The sequence below is a fragment of the Hemitrygon akajei genome, chromosome 3 (assembly GCF_048418815.1).
Source record: "Hemitrygon akajei chromosome 3, sHemAka1.3, whole genome shotgun sequence".
Lineage (NCBI taxonomy): Eukaryota > Metazoa > Chordata > Chondrichthyes > Myliobatiformes > Dasyatidae > Hemitrygon > Hemitrygon akajei.
This window is the reverse complement of record NC_133126.1, coordinates 126,604,393-126,631,161: the sequence shown is the minus strand read 5'-3', so window position 1 is coordinate 126,631,161 and position 26,769 is coordinate 126,604,393. Positions and strand designations below refer to the sequence as shown.

Below are 26,769 nucleotides of genomic sequence, written 5' to 3'. Positions count from 1 at the left end.
CATATCATTTTGTCTCTGAAGTAGAGGAGTAGCTACAATATTGAAGGAAATAGCTAAGGAATTTGTATTGAATTTTGTGGGAGATTTTTTTTCTTCCTTTGTAATCCAAGATTATGTGCGCCTTTACAAATTGATGCGTTTCATTCTTGACTGTCTCCTGTTTTTATACAATGAAAGCTCTTAGTACAGATGGTGTTTGTGCTATAATTTCCCCAGTGACTGGGAAATGCACGATCTTGGCTGTGCTTCTCCAGCACACAGCTGATTTTGAGAACTCAATTGAGTAGGCATTTGTGATAATTACTAAGTTCCTTTGGCTTGCTCTTGCAGTTGTTAACATTTGTTTGACAATTTAATCACTGGGCAGAACTTAGAATGAAAATGGTGCTGAATTATATCCTTAGGATAAGAAGAGAGCCTAGATGGTCACCTTTTGTATATATACACAGAATGCTGGAGGAACTTAGGCCAGGCAGCATCTGGAGGAAAAGAGTAAAAGGTCAACGTTTTGGGCTGAGACACTTCATCAGGACTGGAAAGAAAGAGAAGTCAGAGTAAGAAAGTTGGGGGGGGGGGGGGGAGGGAAGGAAGAAGTACAAGGTAAACACAAAGTGCACTGCAGATGCTGTGGTCAAATCAAGACGTACAAAAAGGCTGGATGAACTCAGCAGATCTGGCAGCATCTGTTGAAAGGAGCAGTCAACGTTTCGGGTTGAGACCCTTCGTCAGGACTGACAAAGGGTCTCGACCCAAGAAGTACAAGGTGGTAGTTGACAGGTGAAACCGGGGGGGATGTGGTTGATGAAGTAAAGAGCTGGGAAGTTGATTGATGGAAGAGATAAAGGGCTGGAGAATGGTGAATCTGATAGAACACGACCATGGAAGAAGGGAAGGATGAGGAGCACCAGAGGGAGGTGATGGGCAGGTAAGGAGATAAGGTAAGAGAAAGAAACAGGAAAGGGGAATGTTAAAGGGGAGAGGAGTGCAATTGCTGGAAGTTTGAGAAATTGACATTCATGCCAACAGGTTGGAGGCTACCCAGATGGAATATAAGGTGTTGCAACTCCAGCCTAAGTGTATCCTCATTGCGGCAGTAGAGGAGGCTGACATATGGGAATGGGAAGTAAACTGATGTAGGTGGCTACTGGGAGATCCTTTTTTTGGCAGACAGAACGTAGGTGCTCGGCGAAGCGGTCTCCTAATCTATGTTGGGCCTCACCGATGTACAGGAAGTGGGGGGGGGGGCTGAAGGAATCCCACTTCCTTCAAACCAAAGGTGTAGCCATAGGCACTGGCATGGCTCCCAGCAATGGCTGCCTTTTTGTTGGCTGCATGGAACAGTCCATGTTCCAAGCCTACACTGGTATCGCACCCCAGTTTTTCCTATGCTACATTGATGGGCTGTTTCCTGCACCCAGACTGAGCTCATTGACTTAAGCAACTATGCCTCCAACTTCAATACTACCCTCAAATTTACTTGGTCCATTTTTAACACCTGCCCTCCCCTGTCTTGATCTCTCTGCCTCCACCTCTCCCATCCCTCTCGCACCTTATCTCCTTACCTACCCATCACCTCCCTCTGGTGCCCCTCCTCCTTCACTTTGTCTGTCTTCTGTCTTGTCCCTTCTGATCCCCCTTCTCCAGCCCTTTATCTATTTCACCAATCAATTCTGTACTTAACCCCCTCCCTTTTTCTCGGTTACACCTATCACCTACCACCTTGTACTACTTCCCGTCCCCCCACCTTCTTACTCTAACTTCTTTTTTTTCTTCTGTCCTGTAGAAGATGCTGCCTGGCCTGCTGAGTTCCTCCAGCATTTTGTCTGTGTTGCTTTGGATTTCCAGCATCTGCAGATTTTCTTGTGTTTTGTTGCAGGTGGTGGTGATGGTATGGAGGATTGTGACTGTGCTGTAGTGTCAGATGAGAAGCTGGTATTGAAAGCGAAGAGTCACAGCCTTCTCCCCATAGCCCTTGATGCCCCGACTAATCAAGAACCTATAAACTTTGTCGTACTCCATGCAACTAAACAGAGTACAAGGTTGACTTACACCTAGAAATCTTAAGTTTCCAAAGTGATATATATCAGATGTAAAATGGTCACTTAAAAACTGAGGATGTTGGAAATCTGAAATGAACAGAAAGTGCTGGAAAATCTTGGGTTAGGCAGTATTTGTTGAAAAAGAAACCGTTAGCATTTCTAGTCTATTTGTCTTACCCCAGAAACTGCCAGACCTGCTGAGGTTTCCTAGTATTTTCTAGTTTTATATTTGAAATGGTCTTTATAGCATGTGCCTATGGGGGGGGGGGGGGGGGGGAGGAGGATGAAATTGCTTCTTGCTTTCAAAGCATTGGAAAAAAATAATGTTATGCAATTGAAGTTTTAGACTGCCAAATTTCACTTAACTTTCTTTTGCCTAATATTTTTGCTACAATCTTTCTTCGGTCTTTAAAAACAGAAGACAGCCATCATCAAATATCTGTTCCTTTCAATATTGTGGATGCATTTTACTCATTTGTCATTCACCATTTTTGGTTCCGAAGTTTGAAGATTCAAGTTAACTATTTTTGTACTACTATTGATGTATTTATTTGTTGCTTTTCAGAAATCTAGCAGTAACTTAAGAATTGGATTGATAAACAATCCAAGGAATGAACCCACCAAAGAGAATACTGTTATTGCTAGAGCCATCTGGGCTGCGCTTAACACACAGAGCGTGAACAATGCTAAGAACTTCATCACAAAATTGACAAAAGAAGAAACTGCAAAAGCATTGGCTGAGGGGACAGACATCATGGAATTTGCTGTAGGAGTAAGTGATTTTTCTCAGTGATGTAAAGCAAGTTAGCACTATCCTTCCATTTGCTTTGGTTGACTAGTTGCTTGATCTTTGGCAAACTGTTTTGTGGTTTCGAAATAGGGCCTTCAATGCTCAAAGTACATTGTGAGATTATTGTAGATGATTCCTTATTTATATTGCCCACTTGCCAGCAATGGCACACTTGTATGGCTCTCAATCAAAAGGCCAGTTAACTCCCTGTTTTTCATCCCCACAGTGATGCTGCCATCTACAGGCCCTCTTTGCTTGATGGCACTTAAATTAGAGTGTATCATTTATTCATAAGAGTGTACTGACTTACAGACGTAGCTAAATTCCTCAATTTCTCAATTTATAATTTTTTCATAACTTTTGCATTTTAAGGTGTGAAATTTGTAATATAATCTTCATATTAACCAGCATTATATCAATACTGTCTGGTGTTACGATGATGTGAATTTCTAATGATGACATGTTGATTAATGTAAAATATGTAGTGAAGAAGTGCTTGTGTGCTTTATGCTGGCATTCCATTTTGTGGTGGAAAAATGTCTGGGACTAAAAACAAGACCCAACTAAACTAGAAGCAATTTTAATTAATACTTGAATTCGGAAGTTAGTACCATTTGATAATACCTTTTTAGTACACACAGTAATATATATGTTTTCCAGGATGTGTTTGATTGAGCTGATGAGTGTTGTTGTTGTTTTGTAAAACAGAGTATACTGTATATGGTTCTTCAAGTTAATTTTCTGAATAGAGTGTGCATTAAAATTTTGAGCCCTATCACTTCTGTCAAATATGGATTCTAAAGTTAATATTTTGCTGCAATTATCCATGAATCACAATCATGATTTTGTGCTACAGAATGTATATGTATATCACACAGTGGGCTACAGACACTTCTCATCTGACTGCTGCAGATCTGTATCCATTATTGGGAGCTATGTTTGTCCTGTATTTTGCAGATTGTTTGCTGTCAGCTTTCCATTAGTCTCTGACTGCTGGCTAAGTTGTCAGTATCTGATTACAGAAGTGATGTTATTTCTGTCATGAAGATGGAATTTCTAATTAGTCTAATAGACGTGGACACAGTAATGAAATAAACATATGATCTGTGAATGTTTAATGGAGAAATACTAAAGGAATTCAATGAATTATAGGAAAAGAGAAGATGGCCCTTAGCAACTGTGGCTCAAGTATGGACATCAATAGAGGTAGACAATAAAGGGCATTGCACACCCAACAAACATCTTATCCAAATGTGCCCTAAGTCTGTTCTTAATTTGGCGTTACTCTTACAGGCATGTTTTCAAGTAGGGTATATTGAGATTGCATTCAGTAGTCCAAGATTCTTGCAAGCAGGATAAAAGAAAACATGGTGTTTTATTTGCAGTAATGACTATCTAAAAATCATTCTCTGCCAGAGTTTTCAGCTGTTAGGAGTGTACATTCCACCTCTGGTCATTGTCAGGCAAGCACCGGAGAAGCTGAGCACAGTCATGAAACTGTGTACTCTGATGTCTCCCCTATCATCGCAGGGGATTTCAACCAGGCCAGCTTGAAGAAGTCTCTGAACAACTACCACTAGTCCATAGCCTGTGGCACGAGAGGAACCAACACAGCTAACCAATTATACCACCATCAAGAATGCTTACCATGCCATCCCATGCCTACCCTTTGGAAAATCCGATCACCTGGCTGACTTCTACTCCTAGCGTACAGAGAGAGACTAAAGACAGCATCAGTGGTGAGGACTAAGGTATGGTCAAGGGAGGCAGAGGGAGCATTCACAGGACTACTTTGAGTCAGTGGACTGGACAATATTCAGGTATTCATCTTCGAATATGAATGAATACGCCGCATTTGTCATCAACTTCACCAAGACTGTGTGGATGAGTGTGTGCCTTTGAGAACATACTGGACATACCCAAAAGTCATGGATGAAACATGAAATTCATGGTCTGCTGAGGGCATTCAAGACCGGTGATCCAGAACTGTACTAAAAGTCCAGGTAGGACCTATGGAAGACTATTTTAAAAGAGAGAAAAGAATTCTGATTGAAGTGAGAGACAGAATTGGATGCACGTCAGCTCTGGCAGGATTTGCAGGCCATTACTTTCTGTAAGGTAAAACCTAATGTAATGAATGGCTCTGATGCTTCAGTCCCAGGTGAGCTCAATGCCTTTTATGCACACTTTGAAGGGGAGAATAAAACTACATTTGTGTGCATCCATGCGGCATCCAGTGACCCTATGATCTCTGTCTCAGAGGCTGATGTCAGAACATCTTTAGAGAAGGTGAGCCCTCGTAAGGTGTCATTCCTTGAAGCTGTACCTGGTAGGGCACTGAAAACCTGTGCCAACCAAATGGCAGGAGTTTTCAAGGACACCTTCAGTCCTCAGTGCTGCAGTCAGAGGCTCCCATCTAATTCAAAAGAGTGGCAATCATATGATTGCCTAAGAAGAGCAGAGTGAGCTGCTTCAACAACTGTTGCCAGGTGGCACTCACATTGAGAAGTTGATCATGCTTCCTACGTAAGGAAATGACCCACTGCGATTTGCCTACTGCCACAATAGGTCTGCAGCGGATGCAATCTCACTGGCTCTCAACTCGTCCTTGAATGACCTGGACAATAGCAAAACCAGCTGCTGTTTGTTGATCATAGCTCAATATTCAACACCAGCATATCTTCAGTACTAATGAACAAGCTCCAAAACCTGGAAATCCTCACTGACAATCAACACTGGTGCACCTCAAGGATGCGTGCTTAGCCCATTGCTCTACTCTCTCTACACCCACAACTGTATGGCTAAGCACATTGGTGGCGTTCAGGATCGGTGTTCTTGAACAATACAGGCCTACAGAAGACTATTTTAAGAGTGAAAAGCAATTCTGATTGAAGTTAGAAATGGAATCAGATTCATGTCAGCTCAGACAGGCATCAGGCCCTGATGGTATACCTGTTAGGCACTGAAAATTTGTGCCAACCGACTGGTGAAACTATTCAAGAGCATCTTCAATCTCTCACTATTGCAGTCAGAGGTTCCTACATGCTTCCAAAAGGCAGCAGTCAATACCACTGTCCAAGAAGTGCGGGGTGAACTGCCTCAATGGCTATCGTCCAGTTGCACTGTCATTTACTGAGGTGAAGTGCTTTGAGAGGTTAGTGATGGCCAGAATCAACTCCTGCAATTTGTCTATCGCCACAATAGGCCTATGGCAGATACAATCTCACTGGCTCTTCATTCAGCCAAGATCACCTGGACAATAGCAATAACTATGTCAGGCTGCTGTTTATTGATTACAGCTTGTGTTCAACACCATCATACCCTCAGTTCTGCGTCTGTATCTCCCCCTACAACTGGATCCTTGACTTCCTCACTGGAAGACCACAGTCAGTGCAGATCGGAAATAATATCTCTTCCTCGCTGACGGTCAACACTGGCACACCTCAAGGATACATGCTTACCCCACTTCTCCATTCCCTCTACATCCATGGCTGTGTGGTAAAGCACAGCTCAAATGCTATCAATAAACTTGCACATGACACAACTATTGCTGGCAGAATTTCAGATGGTGGCAAGGAGGCGTACAGGAGCGAGAGATCAGCTGGTTGGGTGGTGTCGCAGCATAAACATTGTAGGCGACGTTATTCAGATCAAGGAATTGATTGTGGACTTCAGGAAGGGGATGTTGAAGGAACACACACCAGCCCTCATTGAGGATCAACAATAGAAAGGATGAACGATTTCATGTTCTGGGTGTCAACATCTTTGAAGATCTAACCTGGACTGAACACATTGATGCAATTACAAACAAAGCACGACAGAGGCTTTATTTCATTAGGAGTTTGAGGAGTCTTGGTATGAAACCAAAGACTTGCAAATTACAGATGTACTGTGGAGAGCATTCTAACTGGTTGCATCACTGTTTGCTATGGAGGTGCCATGGCACAGGATTGGAAAATGCTGCAGAAATTTGTAAACTCTGCGAGCTCCATTAAGGCAATAGCCTCCCTAGTATAGAGGACATCTTCAAAAGGCAATGCCTCAAAAAGGCAGCATCCATCATTAAGAACCCCCATCACTCAGGATCTGTCATCTTAATTACCACCAACAAGGAACAGGTACCAGAGCATGAAGACACATACTCAACATTTGAGCAGCAGCTTCTTTCCCATCATTATCAGATTTCTGATCGGATAATACAATATATTTTTTCCTTTTTGCACAATTTATTTAATTTTAAAATATATATTTCTTATTGTAAATTATAGTTATTTTATTATGTATTCACAGTACAACACATTTCATGAGATATGTCTGATTCTGGTTCTTATTTTTAGCAGAACATGGGATGTGCTATAATTTTGCATCTTATGTTTCTCTTTCTTTTAATTTGCCTCTGATTGCTTGACTGTTTTTTCATTTGCTTGCTTTAGGGTATGGAAAATGCAGCTTTCAAAGAGATGTTTGAGAGTGTCAGTCTGGATTTCATTTTGTCACATAGTTCGTTTTGTAAGGATGTAGTGAAATTGAACAAAGGGCAGAACGCTATCATCAGTAATGGACGAGTAAGTATTTTGTTGCTTTTACTTGACTGAGGTGTTCAGATTCTTATTTGATACTTAGCATATCATTAAAACCCAATGCTGTTCTTAAATTACCAGTGTGTTTGAATGTTCAACATTCCAGAACAGCCTTACTCAACCTTTTTGACCTGGAGGAACCCTTCAAATAATTTTCAGGTCTCTGGGAACCCCTGTGTAAAAATTATTATATCTACAGCTCACGGTACATTATAGTGAGCTATAGTTGTAGATATAATAATCCAAAAATAATTGTCAGTGCTCTTTTGAGTAGAGAATGAATTTTTAGCCAACCTTTTTTTTAATAAAAAAAGATAGTAAGCTTAGCTTACCTTTCTTGAAATTAATCATTCTTTCCCTTTCATAAATTTTAAAAACACATAAGGCAAACGATGCGCAATGTTAAAAAAAAATGTTGTTTTATCACTTCTCGCAGAACCCCAGTGACCTCTTGCAGAACCCCGGATGAGATACCCTGGTCTCTAGGTTAAGTCTTTTGCTCGGGCTGCTTCTCCAGCTTTACTTTCAGTAAGATGCTTGGCTACTGTGTAAGAGAAGTTTGTAAGAATGCATCCCAGTCTCTGAAACCGTTAGGGCTCAAACATAATCCTCCTATCCCACTTTTAATCTAGTGTTAGAATAGACAATTGATTCCTCCTATTCCAATTTATTTCCTTTCTTTACCAAAAGCTCTTTTCATGCCCTCATTCAACTAAAACTTGACTAGTTTAAACCTTATCTCTTCTGATAAAATTCATTTTGTTAAAAAGCAGTACAGTCCCTGTTGCTTCCGACAATACGTTCCTCATTCCTCCTGACTCCGTTCACAGGAAGTTCCTTCTGTATTCTGTGCATAATTCCAGAACTGGTTTAAGATTATTACAAGGTTGATAAGTTAGTTGGCTGCTATAAATTGCCTCCAGTGTGTAGAATCTCATGGGGAGGGGGAATAAAATTGGATTAGTGTAGGATTAGTATAAATGGTGCTTGATGGTCAGTGCAGACTCAGTGGGCTGATGGGCCTGTGTGTGCGCTGAATGACTATCACCATATTAGAGCAAACCCTTTGGCATGCATTAGTGTTGTCTGCTTTCTATTACTTCATGCATTCTCCACACCTCCTGAATACCTACCATGTTCCTCCTTTAGTGAACAATCGTTCAAACATTACACCCCAATCTCTGGAAATCTCAAATTAATATTTTTCCTGTCTTTCTATTGCTTACTCCTTGCTTTTGTAATTTTTTAAAAATTCTGTCCACCAGAAAAAGCGGGATATTCCAGTGGCCACCCATTTCAATTCAATTTTCCATTCCCATTCCAACCTGTCCTTCCATGGCCTCCTCTACTGCTACAACGAAGCCACACTCAGGTTGGAGGAGCAACACCTTATATTCCGTCTGGGTAGCCTCCAACCTGGTAGCATGGACATAGATGTCTTGAACTTCTGGTAATTGCCTTCCCCCCCTTCACCATTCCCCATTCCCATTTCCCTCTCCCACCTTATCTCCTTCCCTGCCCATCACCTCACCCTGGTGCTCCTACCCCATCCCTTTCTTCCATGGTCTTCTACTGTATCCTATCAGATTCTCCCTTCTCCAGCTTTTTATCTCTTTCACCAATCAACTTCCCAACTCTATCCTTCACCTATCACCTACCACCTTGTACTTCTTCTTTCCCTCCTCCACCATCTTCTTACTCTGACTTTTCATCTGTTTTTCCAGTCCTGATAAAGGGTTTCAACCCGAAATGTCACTGTTTACTCTTCTTCATAGATGCTGCCTGGCCTGCTGTGTTTCTGCAGCATTTTGTGTGTGTTGCTTGTATTTCCAGCGCCTGCAGATTTTTTCGGGTTTGTCCTTTTTCATTCATGCTATCATAGAACCATAGAACATTACAGCACAGAAACAGGCCTTTTGGCCCTTCTTGGCTGTGCCAAACCATTTTTCAGTTCTCTGTCCCAAATCTCTACTTTCCCCTTGTTTTCTAAAACTGTGTATCTATTTTTCTTCTTGGACTGCGCACTGATATATCTGCTAGTACTCCATCATGTTGAACTGTAGTGGTTGGTAAAATAAAATAATCTTTGCTGTCCTAGTGAGCCCTCCAAACATCCCAACTATGTGACTCTGATAGGCTTTCCATTAGTATAAGTTTACTTAATATACTGCCATGTGTTGTGAAGATTTACACAGCAAGACTTATACAATTTCCTGCACTCTTGAAAGTAATGCAGCTGTCTAAAGGAAATAATTTATGCTGCTCAACTTTTGGATGGAATACCAAGCACGAAGCTCTGTTAGAGAGTGAAGCATTAATCACTGTTTAATGGAGAGAATGCTTATATGTAGCAAGTAGAAATCAGAAATTATGAAATAATGATTTTGAAACAAGAGTACTATTAAACATGACCAAGAATTTGTAAAAAAAAGTAAGCAATAATTGTAGGTTTAGGAGTGAAAAATTTTATACTGTCATTTTTGTTTGAAAGAATAGAAGAAAATCTATTTTCCTCATTTATTTTCATTTCCCACCTGTCTTTAGTCAAAGTGGAAAAAGTTGAGCCTTTTCTTCTCAGCATCAAGCTTCAATTGAAGCTTTTTAAACTACTGACATTTTAGAGCACAGATAAAAGCATGATATTATTTAATCAGTGGAAACTTGTATCTCAAAGATGTCAGTAGTCATTATCCATTGAGGGCCCAAACCCAAGTTTAACTTTAAAACTTTGATAGATTGTTGGTCCTCTGGAAGAAAATGAAATCTTCAATCAGAATGACTTCCACCTGCTGGAGAGTATTGCTTCTGAGGCAGCAGAGAAGATCAAAATGAAGGTGCAAATGCTGTCCATTGAAGAAGATTTGTGAGTGATTTTGATTATTATATTAGCCGTTTTATAGTCGTTCTTGCCAAGTTATTTGTTTTGGGTATTTTAAAATTAAAAATCCCTCGGTTGAAAATTTGTAGTGGAATATTAATACAGGTTGACCTTCTATAATCCGGCACCATTGGGACCTGAGGAGTGCCTGATTAATGAAAATGCCGAATTACAGAAGGATCACATTAAGCAATAGCTAACCTCCTCATCATACCTTTAAAATATCATGTAAGTCAGTACAAGTTAGATAATAATGAAGCAGAAATATTAAATGAGTAACAAGTGAAATTTTAATAAAGTAATATACTGTACAGGCACAGATAAAATAAATGGTACAGGTAAATGTACAGGAATTAACTTACACAGAACAGTTGAGCACTTCCGCTTCTAAAGTGAGACTTTTAATGCACCTTCAGGCAAAGTTACATGTTTGCAAGTGTGGGGTTGTCAGGATCATCAACATCTTCATCTTGAAAAATGAGTGAAGCATCAGGAACTGGTGCTGAAACTGGCACAACAAGTTCTTCAAAAACTGTTGATGTTGATGACAGCACATCTGGGTTAGCAGAAGCAGAAGTCAGAGAAAGGTGGTCTTCTATACGCCACATTTCACACGACCGCCAGGCGGCCGGGGATTCGGCGCTGGGCTCTTCCCTCTTCACTCGCAGTTACTGAGGGAATCCTCGTTAGTTTCATTTCCTCCGCTTAGTAATATGCTTAAATTCAGCGGGTCGCCACGTCTGATCTGAGGTCGTAGGCAGAAGAGAACGGAACGCTGGAGGGCAGTACGTGACTGCCGGCATGCGAGAGAGAAGGTTGACCAACCCAGCACACTCCAGCTCCCCCGCCTCTGGCGGGTGAGACAGGCGGGTGCCAGGCAGCTGTGCCTCACGCAAATTATATTAACAAATGCAGGAATCACCTGTCTGTGCTTACAAGAGCATGCCAACACGTGAACAGATCTAGCTCAACCAAAACAATGCACAACAGATTGGTATGGTGGCCCGGGAAATTTGAAATTACAGTTGCGCGGAAAATTTGAAATCAGTGCCGGGTTACAGGTAGTCGGATTAGTGAAGTTCGACTGTATCTATCCTTAATTTTGAATTTTGTGAGACTTGTCTCATTAAATTAGGTATTTCATTGAACCCCATGCAATTACTTCCAAATTATTCACTATGTTTATTATAAATGACGATTGAAATCAGTCCCTCAGCATAGAAATGTAGAGATGTAAATACAGTTTACATGTACGTATACTTTATGGACATTATATCAATCTATGTATAAAAGCTGTCTATTTATAATTACTCTTTTTTATTATTGTGTTGTTATCTTATTAAGATTTTTCTTTGTGTTGCATCAGATCTGGAGTATCAATTATTTCATTCTCCTTTACACTTGTGTTCTGGAAATGACATTAAACAATCTTGAATCTTGTTATAGTTAATTTGTTTTAAGTCTTCAGTGATTGAGCTATGTTGACAACAACCCTATTTCAGTCATTGCAATATGGTTCAAGTAATCTTCTGTTATAAAGTTCTGACCTTCCAGCATGTTCGGTAGCATGACTGTAGTTGTACATCATCTGTTTGCAGTCATCTGTAGACTCAGCAGTCCTGAGTAGTTATAGTTGGGAGCAAAAAAACAGTGGAAACAAAACTAACAGGTAATGCAGAAATCTCAAGTGATGGACTGTCTTGAAGATCTGGGGTGGGAAAGGTGTTGTTGTGACAAGCAGCCTGAAGCAAGTTTATGAAGGTGCCTGATTGAGTACTTCTCTGTTGGCTGACCCATGCTGAGTGTTTCCCAATACAGTTAAAGCAAAATGAAGTGACCAGTGCTGGAAATGGGCTAGAATCAGTTAACATGAGGAAATCTGCAGATGCTGGAAGTTCAAGCAACACACACAAAATGCTGGTGGAACGCAGCAGGTCAGGCAGCATCTATAGGGAGAAGCACTGTCGACGTTTCGGGCCAAGACCCTTCATCAGTCCTGACAAAGGGTCTCGGCCTGAAACGTCAACTGTGCTTCTCCCTATAGATGCTGCCTGACCTGCTGCGCTCCACTAGCATTTTGTGTGTGTAGAATCAGTTAACACCCAAATGGTGACAATTTAATATTAAAGTTTAAAAGAAGCTTGGAAAGTGAGAAATGTAAGGTTTGATGTAAAGAAAAGACATGAAGCTAAAGTAAATTAGAGCAGAAATGGAAATACCATAACTGAAAAGGAGACAGAACTTTTACAGATTTTCCAGAACTAATATTTTTGGGAAAAGCCCAGAAGAAATCTTCACAGGTCATTTTGGCAGACTTTGATGGTCTTTGATTGAGCACTCAAGCTGTGAGTAAGGAAGTCTTAAAAATGTAAAACCTAAGTATATTGCTTCAATATTTCAAGACATTGCATCTGGAAAATGAGGTTCTCCTGAGAGATATGATAGTTCATTAAAATTAGAACTGTGGCTGTCCATCTGGTAATTGTGGCCTATTATCCATCTGAGATAATTTTCATATCCTTTTCTCCATGGAACATTTCTCATACATTTTTATGTATTTGCTACTCTCTGCAGTGGCTAATTCTTTTGTGCACTGTTGAATTTGTTATATCATTTTCCTAAATTGCATTAGTGCTCAGTTCTGTTTCCTGGCCACTTTTTGTCTTTTGATCTAGACTTGAATTGGATTTTTTTTACTATTATTTAAATCCAATTCCATATCCTCAATGATCCCACTCATACCTATTTCCATCAATAGTGTTATTTGCAAAAACTTACCACAGCTTCTAGTATTCTTGAACACCTCACTGTTGCAAGCATCTCCCTTGCCCTCAATGCTTGCATTAGGCATCTCTATTCAATATTTAAACAGTTCAGCTCAATCTATTTGCCATTTTCCAAATGCACTCGCTGTCAATTGGAGCTACAAAATGCTGCTCAGTCCTTGACCATGTCTTGATTGTTTGTATAGTTCTTGGGTTATTGAGAAACAACCGTAACACCTTAAGCTAATTGGCTCAATCCGTTGTGCTCCCAGTTTTTCCAATTCAAATACAAATCTGACTACTGTTGCCACCAAGTGAGTTAACATGCTCAGAGTTTCCTAATCCTTGCTTCAAAGCCCAAACCCAATGTGTCTGATCAGGTCCAAAGTTTAGCAAGTGAAGATGGTGGCATGCAGGGACACAGCAACTGTTCCAGCTCCCGATAATGGTGCTAGCTTTAAACTCTTAGATAGTGTTTTAAAGTTTCTAGTCAGGAATTTCATTTGTCCAAAGTTCCACGAATATAGTGCCACTGAACTCTTATACAAAATTACATTTAATCTTCTGGCAGCAGAATTAATGGCGGTGCTCAACAGAATAGGGATTCTATGGACACCAGACCTGGCAACAGCGACCTGGCTAAGCAACTCGGCTGAGGAAGTGTCAAGCAGGGGCAGTGTGAGAGGAAGCAGAAATGCAGTAAGAGAGCTGGACACTAGTGACTCTGTGAGCTGAGCCAACTGGACCAGCGGAATCATCACTTTTCGTGTCCAACATCCATTTGCTAGATAATAAAATGGACTTGCTGAGACTGAGAATGAACACAGAACGAGATGAGATGCTGCTGCATTCTGGTTTTCATTAAAACGTGCCTAAACAGCAACATGCCTGACTCTGCATTTCTACTTGGTGGGATGACTTTGTTCCACGAAGAAAGGAACTCCTTGTCAGGGACATCCAAAGGAGGTAGAATCTGTGTGTATAATTAAATGCTGGCCATATTACCTGTTCAGGGAGTTTACTGTTCATCACTGCTAATCTACATCTCCCCCCCCACCCCCATGAGTGAATGCCAAGGATGCACTGGGAGAGCTTTACAGTATCTTCAGGTCTCTACAAAACAAGCATCTGAACTGTCCCATCATAATTGCAGGAGACTTCATTCATGTTAACCTGCAAGGCATCTTACCCAAATTTCACCAACACATCACCATGGCCACTAGAGGAACAAACAGACCCGACCATGTTCATACAAACAGTTTTTACAATACACTCTATCCCCGTTATATGTGAGGGATACTTTCCTCGCAGTCGAGGCATAGTATGGAAAACGTATTATGTGAATAATTATTTAAATGGAGAAAATAGGGATGCATTCTGGAGGGCTTCCTAAATATGTTTTATCTGTAATTTATTCACCTGCAACTTGACACTTTCGTCTTCTTCATTGTTATTACCTTCAGTCTGAGTTAAATGCAGAATCTCATCCACAGTTATTTCTTCATCATGAGAATCCAGGAGCACGGGGGTTCCGTGAATGGTAAACTACGAGAGGCTTCACCTTACAGTCTCCTTCAGCATTGGAACACATACGCAGAGTCAGCCTATCCTTTGCTGCCTTGAAACCTAATGCAGTCTTTTCATCCTTACTTATGTAAGTGAGTTTCAGCATACGCTTCCAAAGAAGCCCGGTCTTGTCTGCATTAAGCACCTGCTTAGGAGTGATGCCTTACTCAGCTATCATAACCTGCAACTGCACAGGGTAGCATTTAGCAGATTCATGGTCAGCACTAGCCTGCTCACCAGCTAAGTTGTCAAGCATCTGACAATTAACAAACTTAGAAAACCATCCCCTACTTGCATTAAAGCTAACAATATCACTTAACACTTCCTCATTAGCCTCTGAACAAAGGCGACCATAAATTTCACTGCACTTTTTATTTTCTCTGCGTTTTTCTTTATGTTCCTAATCGTGGACTCACTCAGGCCGAATTAGCGTCCCAGAGCTGTGTTACCTTCACCTGATGTGGCCCTGTTTATAGCTTCCAACTTCTTTTCAAGTGTTAAAGCGGTTCTCTGCCGCTTGGCTGATGCTTAGGAGGCACAGTTAAATATTTCAAGCACAAAACCACTGCACCGTAGGTAATAACAACAAAAGGTTAAGAGCGCAAGATCGCACATCCACACGCTGCCACTACCAATGCGAGACTGGCGGGAGTGAGACTGAGTTGTGTGCACGTGGCTTGTTTTGGTGGGAAGGCGGTGCGTCTCGTCCCACACAATACTGGTCGGCCAACAGCCTTGCAGACTCCACCGCACACGCATGCATAACTGAGTTTTGGACGCATTTAAGGAGAAGTTGGTAGAAATAGGTTTGACGCACAACTGTGAAAACGCACTGTCTGAAGACGCATATAACGGGGATAGGGTGTACTTACAAAGCCATCCCATGCTCTCATTTTGGTCTCTCTGACCACATCTCCATAATGTTATTCCCAGCATTATGCTGAAAATGGAGAAACCAGTCAAGAGGACCATCACTATGTGGCCTAATGAGGCAATCTCTATGCTTCAGGACTGTTTTGAACAGACCAAATGGCAGATGCTCAAGGAGGCCACCACAAACGGAAAAGGCATAGACATTAAGGAATATGTCTCACCTGTCACCAGCTACATCAGTAAGTGTGTAGATGACACTGATACCTCAAGAGCAATTATCTCATGGCCCAACCAGAAGCTCTGACTGTATGCAGAGGTGTGCTCCCTACTAAATGCCTGGGATGCTGCCTTCAAGACCAGTGACAGAACAACTCTAAGAGCTCCAGGAGAAACCTCATCTTGGGCATCAAGAGGGCAAAGACTGCCAACATGCAAAAAATTCAGTAACACCTGTCTGATAATGGTCCCCAGCGTATATGGCTGGGTAGCAAGGGCATTGCTGATTATGCAAGGAAAACCAATGTCAACTTACCCATGATGCCTCCCTCTCTAATGCTCTAAACAACTTCTATACACACTTCGAAGCATGCAACTCGACACTAACCACGAAAACTACTCCATTCCCAGGTAAGCAGCCACTGTTTGTACAGAAACAGAGAAGGACTCTGGAGAGTCAACACCCTTAAGGTGGCTGTGCCAGACAACACCCCTGGCCAAGCACTCAAAGTTTGCACACCAGCTCACTGACATCTTCACGGACATCTTCAACACTTCACTCATCCAGGCTGCTGCCCACGCAAATCAGCTAGCATCATCCCTGTACCAAAGAACTCTACACCTTCAGAACTGAAAAACTACTGCCTGGTGGCACAGATGCCAATAATCATGAAGTGATTTGGATAACTGATAAAGGCACTTATCAGAAAGTTCATTCTTGCCACATTGGACACTCAACAACATAGCATCTGTCATGCACCTGGCTCTGAAAACACTTTTTTAAAAAAAGGACACTTACGTCAGATGGCTATTTCTGGATTTCAGATCGGCATTCAACACTATTGCCCCACAGACCTTGTGAACAAATTCCTACTCGTTCTAAATACACCACTGTTCAACTGGATGTTGGACTTCTTAATGAACTAACCTCAGATAGTCAGGATGCACTGCCATGCTTCCCTTCCCATCATCCTCTAGGACTGTGTGCTGCCTCCATTGGTGTACATTCTGCTCACGTGACTGCACGGCCAAACAACCAAGCAATAACATTATCAAGCTTGCCAATGATAGGTCAACGGTTGGACTCACCACCACCCTACAGCCTAGAGAGGTAGAAGAGCTCCAGGCCTCGTGCCAGGCATGTAATCTCTTCATTAATGTCTTCAAAAGAAAGTAGATGGTTACTGATTTCAGGAGAACTCGCACCTCCGTGTATATCGGCTTCACAACAGTGGAAACTACAAGCAGTTTTAAACTCCTGGGAGTGCATATCACACACAACGTCTCATGGTCCCAGAACACATCCTACACAGTCAAAGAAAGCTCACTAATACCTCTACTTTTGTGGCTGAATAAAGCCAGACTTCACACATCCATACTTGTGTCATTTTACAGACGCGCATTGGAGAGTATTGTGACAAGCTGCATCACTGCTTGGTACAGAAACTACATTGCAGTGGCTAGGAAGGCTGTACAGCGGGTAGTCAAAAATGCCCAGTGCATCACTGGCACCAGCCTACCCACCATCAAGGACATATATACAGAAAGCTGCCGGAAATGGGCCAGAAACATCATGAAGGATCCTACACATCCTGCTCATGGATTCTTTGTTCCACTCTGATCAAGGAGGCGGTTACATAGCATCCACACAAGGACCATCAGAAACAAAAACAGTTATTTTCCCCAAGTAGTAAGACCGATCAACACCTCCACCCACTAACTCCACCACTAATTTATTATTTCCTGTCAGTCACCTTATGTACAGCCTAGCGTCATTTTATCTACACATAGTCAATCTATGTAGATAAGCTATCTTATGTATTTGTATTTGTTGTGTTTTTTAATATTGTGTTCTTTGTCTTTTGTTTGTGCTGCATTGGATCTGGAGTAATAATTATTTTGTTCTCCTTTACTGTAGTTGGGAACATGCTTGAAGCTGTCATTAAGGAAGAAATAGCAAAACATTTAGAAAGGAGTGTTTCCATTAGACAGACGCAGCATGGATTCAGAAAAGGCAGGTCCTGTTTGACAAACTTACTAGAGTTCTTTGAGGACATAATGAGTGCAGTGGTTAGAGGGGAACAGGTGGATGTCGTATACTTGGATTTCCAGAAGGTGTTCGATAAGGTGCCGCACAAGAGACTTATAAATAAGATACGGATGCATGGAGTCGGACGAAGTGTATTGACATGGATAGTGGATTGGTTAACCAATAGAACGCAGAAGGTTGGTATAAATGGGTGTTTCTCCGGTTGGTAGTCAGTGGTGAGTGGGGTGCTGCAGTGGTCAGCGCTGGGCCCACAGCTGTTTACTGTTTACATTGATGATTTAGAAGAGGGGACTGAGTGTAGCATAGCAACATTTGCTGATGACACTAAACTGAGTGGAAAAGCAAATTGTACAGAGGATGTGAAGAGTCTGCAGAGGGATATAAATAGGTTAAGTGAGTGGGCCAAGGTTTGGCAGATGGAATACAACGTTGGTAAATGCGAGATCATCCACTTTGGAAGGAATAATAGAAGAGCAGATTATTATTTAAATGGTGAAAGATTGCAGCATGCTGTTGTGCAGAGGGAGTTGTTCATGAATCGCAAAATGTTGGCTTGTGGGTACAACAGGTTATTAAGAAGGCAAACATTCTGTTTGCCTTCATTGCTAGAGGGATTGAGTTCAAGAGCAGGGAGGTCATGCTGCAACTATACAGGGTTCTGGTGAGGCCGCACCTGGAGTACTGTGTGCAGTTCTGGTCTCCGTACTTGAGGACAGATATACTGGCTTTGGAGGCAGTGCAGAGGAGGTTCATCAGGTTGATTCCAGGGATGAAGGGGTTAACGTATGAGGAGAGATTGAGTCGCCTGGGGGAATATACTCTCTGGAGTTCAGAAGAATGAGAGGGAGACTAGAACTAGGGGACGTTGCCTCAAGATTCAGGGGAGAAGATTTAGGACGGAGATGAGGAGAAACTGTTTTTCCCAGAGAGTGGTGAATCTGTGGAATTCTCTGCCCAGGGAAGCAGTTGAGGCTTCTTCACTAAATATATTTAAGATTCATTTAGATAGGTTTTTACATAGTAAGGGAATTAAGGGTTATTGGGAAAAGGCAGGTAGATGGAGCTGAGTTTATGGACAGTTTATTGAATGACGGGGCAGGCTCGATGGGCCAGATGGGCTACTCCTGCTCCTATTTCTTATGTTCTTATGTTTACACTTTTGTACAGGAAATTACAGTAAACAATCTTGAATCTTGAAACAGTGCCCACTGGACTGATTCCCCTTACATAGATAAATCTTTTCAAGTTCCAAACTACAAACTTATTCAACCCAGATTCTTCTTTATGGATTCATAGGAGCAGCTTTGTAGACTCCCTGTTCATTGATCTCTTAAGCAACATGAAATTACAATCCCCGCCATTACTATGCCATTCACTGTCATGGAAAGTTCTTAATGGAGTTCAACAGATATTTTCATTGATGAATGCTTTTGTGGTAGTGGCTTGTTTGGATGACCATATAATCCATCTTCCCATGTCCTGAAAGCCCAATCCTCACTGTGATTGACAATGTATTGAATGTAAAATTATAAACTCCTTTCTTCAGGTGTTATAGCTATAATAAGTGCTCTTGACTATAGATAAAAGTTTAAAGGTTAGCAGAAATCAAAAATGCATGTTCACCATGATTTGGAATGGAGAGGCAGAACATAGAACTTTCTTTCATTTAAACTTCATCAGAGCCATTCCTTATAATGCCATGATTTAATGGAATACTAGATGAACTGTATGATACCTCAGAGCCCCATTTCTACTACACCTAATACCATTTCCAGCAGTATAATGTGTCTGCAAAGCCAGATTCAGTGGAACCGTACATCATTAGTACAATACCCCAGAGTGGCATATCTTTGTAGAACAGTACTCTGACAAACAGTATCACATGTCAGTGGCACCATGCCTCTGGAATAACACATCTGACTAAAACAAAGTACTCTTATAAACCATAAATGAACAGTGCCAGACTGCAACTGAGAATTATACTGTTTGGTAGGACATGGAATGAAAGTTCTCATTGGGGGATCATAGGTGGAGAGGGTCAGTAACTTTAAATTCCTCAGTGCTAATCATTTCAGAGGATCTGTCCTGGGTCTAGCAAAGCAGTGCCTCTTTTTTTTCTTAGAAGTTTGCAAAGATTCAACAAGTCATCTAAAACTTTCTCAAGCTTCTATAGATCTGTAGTGGAGATTATATTGAATGGTTGTATCATGGCCTGGTATGGAAAAACCAATGCCGTTGAATGGAAAAGCCTACAAAATAGTAGTTGATGTTGCCCAGTCCATGACTGGTAAAGCCATCTTCACCACTGAGCACATCTACTCTGAGTGCTGTTGCAAGAAAGCAGCTTCCATGATCAAGGATCCCCACCTCCCAGGCCACGCTTTCTTCCAGCTGCTGCCAACAGTAAGAAGGTACAGGAGCATCAGGACCTACACCACCAGGTTCAGGAACAGTTATGACTCTTCAGTCACCAGGCTCTTGAACCAATAGGGATAATTTTACTTAACTTCACTCGCCCACCACTGACCTATGCGTGTGTGTATGGACTGACCTGTTCCCACAACCTATGGACTCACTTTCAAGGACTCTTCCTATCATGTTCTCACTATTTGTTGCTTATTTATTTATTATTTATTAATAGAAAAATCTAGACACGCCTGTACCCAGATTGGGCAGTGCTCTGATCAGCGTCTGTTCTCCAGGTTAGGGGCAGCTGAAACTTAAACATGAACTTCCTTCCTCCTTCTTGTTTTATGGGGTTGGCACCCAGCTTAATGGTGCATTACCGCCACCTTCTTCTCCGGAGTGTGGATCAGCGATAGACTTGCATTCTAAATCCCTTCACCCATTTTCTTTCTTTCTCTCTCTCTCTCTCTCTCTCTCTCTCTCTCTCTCTCTCTCTCTCACACACACACACACACACCCCTCCCCCGCCCCCAAATCTACACTTTATCCTTTCTTCTTTGGCCATCCTAGTACCCTATTCCTATTTATCCATCATATCCTATAAAAATTCCCTGTATCCCTTAAGAAAGCTGAAAGTACCCTGACAAGTGTTCTCTCACCCATACCCAGTAACCCTTTTAATGTGAATTCCTGCACCCCCAATTCCCTTAGATTAATTCTCATCTTCTCTCTCTGCATACCATACTTCCTGCAACTCAGAATTACATGCTCTACTGACTCCACTTTCTGACATTCCTCACACAATCCTGTCTGGTGTTTCCCTATCACTTTCAATGTTTTGTTTAGTGCACAGTGCCCCAGCCTTAACCTAGTCCTCACAGTTTCCTCTCTTCTGTATCCACTGCCTACCCTAGTACCTGTAACACTCTTTTGTATTTGATATAAATGCCTCCATTTCCCCTCTCAGTCCCATCTTTCTTGCCACATTTGGATGATTCTTCCCCAGATTATACACGTAGCTTCTGCTTTGCTAATACTAATGTGCAATATTATATTTTCTTTCTTTAATACCATCTTGGACTTCTGGGGATTAATGCTCAGGTGACTCAGTTCCTGCTATGCCATTTTATCTACACTGTCTACAACTTCCTGCCAAAATGCACCACCGCACACTTCTTTGTACACAATTTCATCTGACTGACCTGCCCGTTCAGATATTTTATCCATGTGCTCTTGTAGTCCATTGCTGTCCTCGTTATCTAGCACACATCCAAGCTTTGCACTGTTTGCAAATTTGGTAAAGTTATTAGGTCACTAATATATACCAAAACTGGTACACGACATAACCTTGTCCATCATTATCTACCATATGAAAAATTACAGTTTACATTTTGCTTTGTCTCTTTCTTTCCTTCTGTGTACTTCATGATATTTTAATTCCAAATGCCTTACCAAATGGCATCCATTGTACTCTCCTCATAATTAAATCTGTTCTGTCTCTCCGTACCCGCCCCCTCCACTCTTTAACTAAAGTTCAAAGTAAATTTATTATCAAAGTACATGTCACCTGTGATTCATGATCTTGCAGGCATACCCAATAACTCCATAGAATAATAACCATGACAAGGTCAATGAAAGACTGCACCAACTTGGGCATTCAGCTAGTGTACAAGAGACAACAAGCTATGCAAATACAAAAAGAAAGAAATAATAATAAATAAGTAAGCAATAAATATCGAAAACATGAGATGAAGAGTCCTTGAAAGTGAGTCTGTAGATTGTGGGAACATTTCAGTGATGGGGGAAGTGAAGTTGAGTGAAGGTATCCCCCCTTTGATTCAAGAGCCTGATTGTGGAGGGGTAAAAACTGTTCTTGAACCTGGTGGTGGTCACTTCTGTACCTTCTTCCCAATGCCAGCAGTGAGAAGAGAGCATGCCCTGAGTGTTGGGATCCCTGATGATGGATGCTGCCTTCCTGCGACAATACTTTCTGTAGATGAGCTCAGTGGTGGGGAGAGCTTTACCCTATTCAGCTCTTTGTTCTTGTTGACATTGAGTAAGAGGTTTTTGGGACACTACTCAGCCAGATTTTCAATCTCCTTTTTTATGCTGATTTGTCATCACCTTTGATTCAGCCAATGACAGTGACATCATCAGCAAACTTGAATATGGCATTGGAGCTGTGCTTAGCCACAGAGTTATGAGTGTAAAGGGAATGGAACAGGGAGCTAAGCGTACAGCCTTGTGGTGCACCTGGGCTAATGGAGGTCATGGAGAAGCTGTTGCCAATCTGAACTGACTGTGGTCTGCAAGTGAGGAAATCAACAATCTAATTGCCCAATGAGGTATTGAGGCTAAAGTCTTAAAGCTTGTTGATTAGTTTTGAAGAGATGATAGTATTGAGTGCCGAGCTGTAATTAATAAAGAGCATCCCGATGTATGCATCTTTGCTGTTTGGATGTTCCAGTGTTGAGCGAAGAGCCAATGAGATGGCATCTGCTGTGAACCTGTTGCTCTGATAGGCAAATTGTAATGGTTCCAAGTCACTTCTCAGGCAGGAGTTGATATGTTTCATCACCAACCTCAAAACATTTGATCACTGTGGATGTAAGTGTTGCTGGATGATGGTCATCGAGGCAGATAACCATGTTCTTCTTGGACACTAGTATAAGAGAAGTTTACTTGAAGCAGACAGGTAGCTCAGACTGTCGAAGCAAGAACTTAAAGATCTCAGTGAACGCTCAAGCCATTTGATCAGCACAGATCTTTAGAACTTGGTCAGGTATCTCATCTGGGCCAGATGCTTTTCATGGGTTTACCCTCCTGAATGCTCGCATGTTGGCCTCAGAGACTGAAATCATAGGATTATCAGGGGCTGTGGGAGTATGTGATGGTTCTTCCATGTTTTGATGGTCGAAGTGAGCATAGAAGGCATTGAGCTCATCTGGAAGCAAAGCCCTGCTATTGTTTATGTCACTTGATAAGAGGTGATACCATTCAAGTCCTGCCATAACAGGACTTTTGTGCAGAATTGCCACGTTGCCTGGGAGATGGCTTTCCAGAGATTGTACCTGGACCTCTTGTAACTTTCTTGGTCGTTGGACTTGAATTCCTCTGGTCTGGCCCTCAGTACACTGCAGATCTCATGGTTCATCCGGGATTCTGGTTGGTGAAGACTCTAAATGATTTTGTTGGGACACAATCGTCCACAACTGTTTTAATAAAGTCAGTAATAACCATGGTGTATTCATTCAGAACCACAGATGAGTCCTTGAACACAGCCCAGTCCTACGACCAGCTCTTTGTTGTCCTAATTTCTGGAGTTTTGCTATTTAGCCTCTTCCTGTATGCAAGTAGAGAAGGACAGCCAAGCAATCCAACTTATTGAAATGTGGCCTGGGCATGCAATGATAGACATTCCTTATCTTCGTACAGCAATGGGCAAGTCTGTTGGGACCTCTGGTGCTACAGCTTGTATGCTGATGGCAATTGGGCAGGATTTTCTCAAGCAAACCCAGTTGAAGCCCCCAACTATGATTTGAAATGTGCCGGGATGGACTGTTCCTTGTTTGGAGATGGCATTGTGCAGTGTCATCCAAGGCATAATTTTTCCCCTGGAGCTATTTCATCTTGCTTTTCAGAACTAGCTAGAGAGGCTGTTGGAATGCTTTGCTTACTTGAATGCTCTTGCCATTGTGTTATCGTGTGTCCTGCAACATCATAAGCAGTGTCACATTTATATATGTAGAACACACTACTAATAATCTTGGTGTTGAGATGATGACAAATTCTGTGCAGAATTTGTATTTTCCCAATGCATTGCTCTGTGTGCCAGCATAGTTATGCATAGCTTAATTCTTTTGTAAGCAACCATTTAGATATATTAATGATTTTAAACCACTCCGGATAGAACAGAACAGAAACAGAACCGCATTCAAGGCTAAGGTATCTATTTGGCAGGAGGAAAGTAAACAAAATTTATGATGTTGTAATAGGTCATTGAACTGAAATATCCATCAATCACTGCTGGAATGTGGTTTTGATTAAAAGGCACGATCAGATGTGATTATTTTCATCCACTGAAATTGGAGGGTGAAGTGAGGAAATGGTCAGATGAACTATTCATCCTAAGGCGATTGAAAATCTAGCAGCTGTACTCCCCAAAATGACAAGGAGAGCATTTGAACATCACTGACTGGAGCCCTAATAAGAAATGATTTCAGGTAGATGTTTCAGGTAGATTCAGCGAATGTTATGCAATTTAACAAAGACTTACAGAATTGTTTAGACTTCTGTTTTTACTCTGGCTTCATCAGAATTTCTCTGTACAGTATAGTAACTTATTATAAAACCTTTTCTCCTTGGAGCGGCAGAGGATGAGAGGTGACCTGATAGAGGTGTATCAGATGATGAGAGGCATTGATTGTGTGGATAGTCAGAGGCTTTCTCCCAGGGCTGAAATGGCTAACATGAGAGGGAACAATTTTAAGGTGCTTGGAAGTAGGTACAGAGGTAAGCTTTTACGCAGAGAGTGGTGAGTGCGTGGAATGGACTGCCGGTGACAGTGGTGGAGGCAGATACAATAGAGTCTTTTAAGAGACTCCTGGGTAAGTACATGGAGCTTAAAAAAATAGAGGGCTATGGGTAACCCTAGGTAGTTTCTAAAGTAAATACATGTTCGGCACAGTATTGTGGACCGAAGGGCCTGTATTGTACTGTAGGTTTTCTATGTTTCTATAAGATTGAACTTGAACTTAGTATAGTTGTGTTTTGTATAGCATAATAATTAATTTATACCCATATTTTGTTCACAGTACTTTCACACTGGATTTGTTAAATGTTTGTCTTTTAGATGTTCGATGGCAAGTCTGGCAGGGTTAGGGTATCCTGGCCAATTGGAAAAAAGAGGCATACATTAGTCATAGGCAGCTGGAATCAAGCAAATCTCTTTAGGATGCAGAAGTACACTTAAATCAGAAGGGCAGAAAAGCAAATATGAGGTATGCTCAACAGATAAGGTAAAGGAGAATCTTAGAAGATTCTGTTGTTATATAAGGAAATTAAAGAGTAACTAGGGAGAAAGTAAATTCACTTCAGGGTCATTATGTGGAGCCATTGAGTGGTGGCTGAGCTTTTACGTGAACACTTCTTGTTTGCATTTACTGTTAAAAAGATGATGGAAGCTAGGGAATTATGGAGGAAAACAATAATGTCCTGAAACTTATCAACAATCTGAAAGAGAAGGAGTTAGAGGTCTTGAGGTAGAAAAGGATGGATAAATCTCTGGGCCTGGCCAAGTATATAATAGGACATTGCAGGAAGCAAGGGAAGAAATTGCTGGGGCCCTGGCAGAGATTTTTGTGTCTTCCTTAGCTGGATGACTAGAGGATGGCTAATGTTAGACCTTTAATTAATGTGGCCTGTACAGACAAACCAGGGAACTACAGGCCAGTGAGCCTAACATCTGTGCTGGAAAGTTACTGAAGGGGCTTCTGAGAGACAAGAACTATCTGCATTTGGAAAGGCAAGGATGGAAGAGGGATACTCAGTGTGGCTTTGTGCATGAGAAACTATGTATCACAAATTTGATTGGAGTCTTTTGAAAAGATGAACAAGAGGATAGAAGAGGGTAGGGTAGTAGATGTTGCCATGCTTCCCCGTGTGCTGTTAAGCCTTTTGATAAGATCCCAAATGGTAGGCTTGTCCAGAAGATTGGATCACATGGAATCCAAGGTGGGCTAGCCAAGTGGATGTAAAATTGGCTTGGTGGAAGGAGTCAGAGGGTGGGGGTGGAGGAATGATTTCAGGTTAGAGATGTGTAACCAGTGGTGTGCCACAGAGATCGGTGCTAGGTCCCCAATTGTTTGTCATATATATTAACAGTCTGGATAATTATATCGGTGATATGATTAGTAAATTTGTGGATGACATTAAAATTTATGGTGTATTAGACAATGCGAATTATTGTCCAGATCTATAACAGGATCTAGATCAAATGGGAAAGTGAGCAAAAGAACGGCAGATGTAACATAACTTGGACATGTGCACTGATACATTTTGGGAACCTTAACTAGGGCAGCACACACCCAGCGAAAGGTAGAATCCTGGTGAGTGTTGTACAACAGAGAGACCTAGGGGTGCAAATCCATAGTTCCGTGAAAGTGCTGGCACAAGTGGATGAGGTCATGAATGGTGGCACACTTGCTTTTTTCAATGAGCATAATAATAGGGTTGTCATGTTAAAGCTGTACTAGATGTTGGTGAGATGATGTTAGGAATGCTGTGTGCAGTTCAGGTCACCACGTTATAGGAAGGACACGGTAAAGTTAGGGAAGATGCAGAAAAGATTCACAAAAATGTTGCTAGGACTAGAGGGCATGAGTTATAACTGGAAACTGGATAGGCAGGAAATATTTTCCATAGAGCAAAGGGGGTTGAGGGCTGAGCTTTATAAAATGATGAGAAGCCTAGTGATAGTCTTTTTCCCAGAATAGAGGAGTCCAAAAAGGTGAGACAGGAATGATTTAAAGGGACCTGCAGATGGTGGTGGAAATTCGGCCCTGATGGAATGAGCTACCAAAGGAAGTGTTAGAGTCACATATAATT

General features: G+C 41.6%; 1 protein-coding gene across 2 annotated transcripts in view; it reads left to right on the top strand.

Annotated features, from left to right (window-relative positions):
• Positions 1-26,769, top strand: part of uggt1 (UDP-glucose glycoprotein glucosyltransferase 1) — a 177,258-nt gene that overhangs the window by 80,462 nt on the left and 70,027 nt on the right. For both annotated transcript variants that reach the window (XM_073040806.1, XM_073040805.1), the window contains 3 exons: positions 2,605-2,811; positions 7,263-7,394; positions 10,145-10,272. In XM_073040806.1, the coding sequence (XP_072896907.1) occupies positions 2,605-2,811; positions 7,263-7,394; positions 10,145-10,272 (467 nt within the window). The remainder of the gene's footprint in view (positions 1-2,604; positions 2,812-7,262; positions 7,395-10,144; positions 10,273-26,769) is intronic.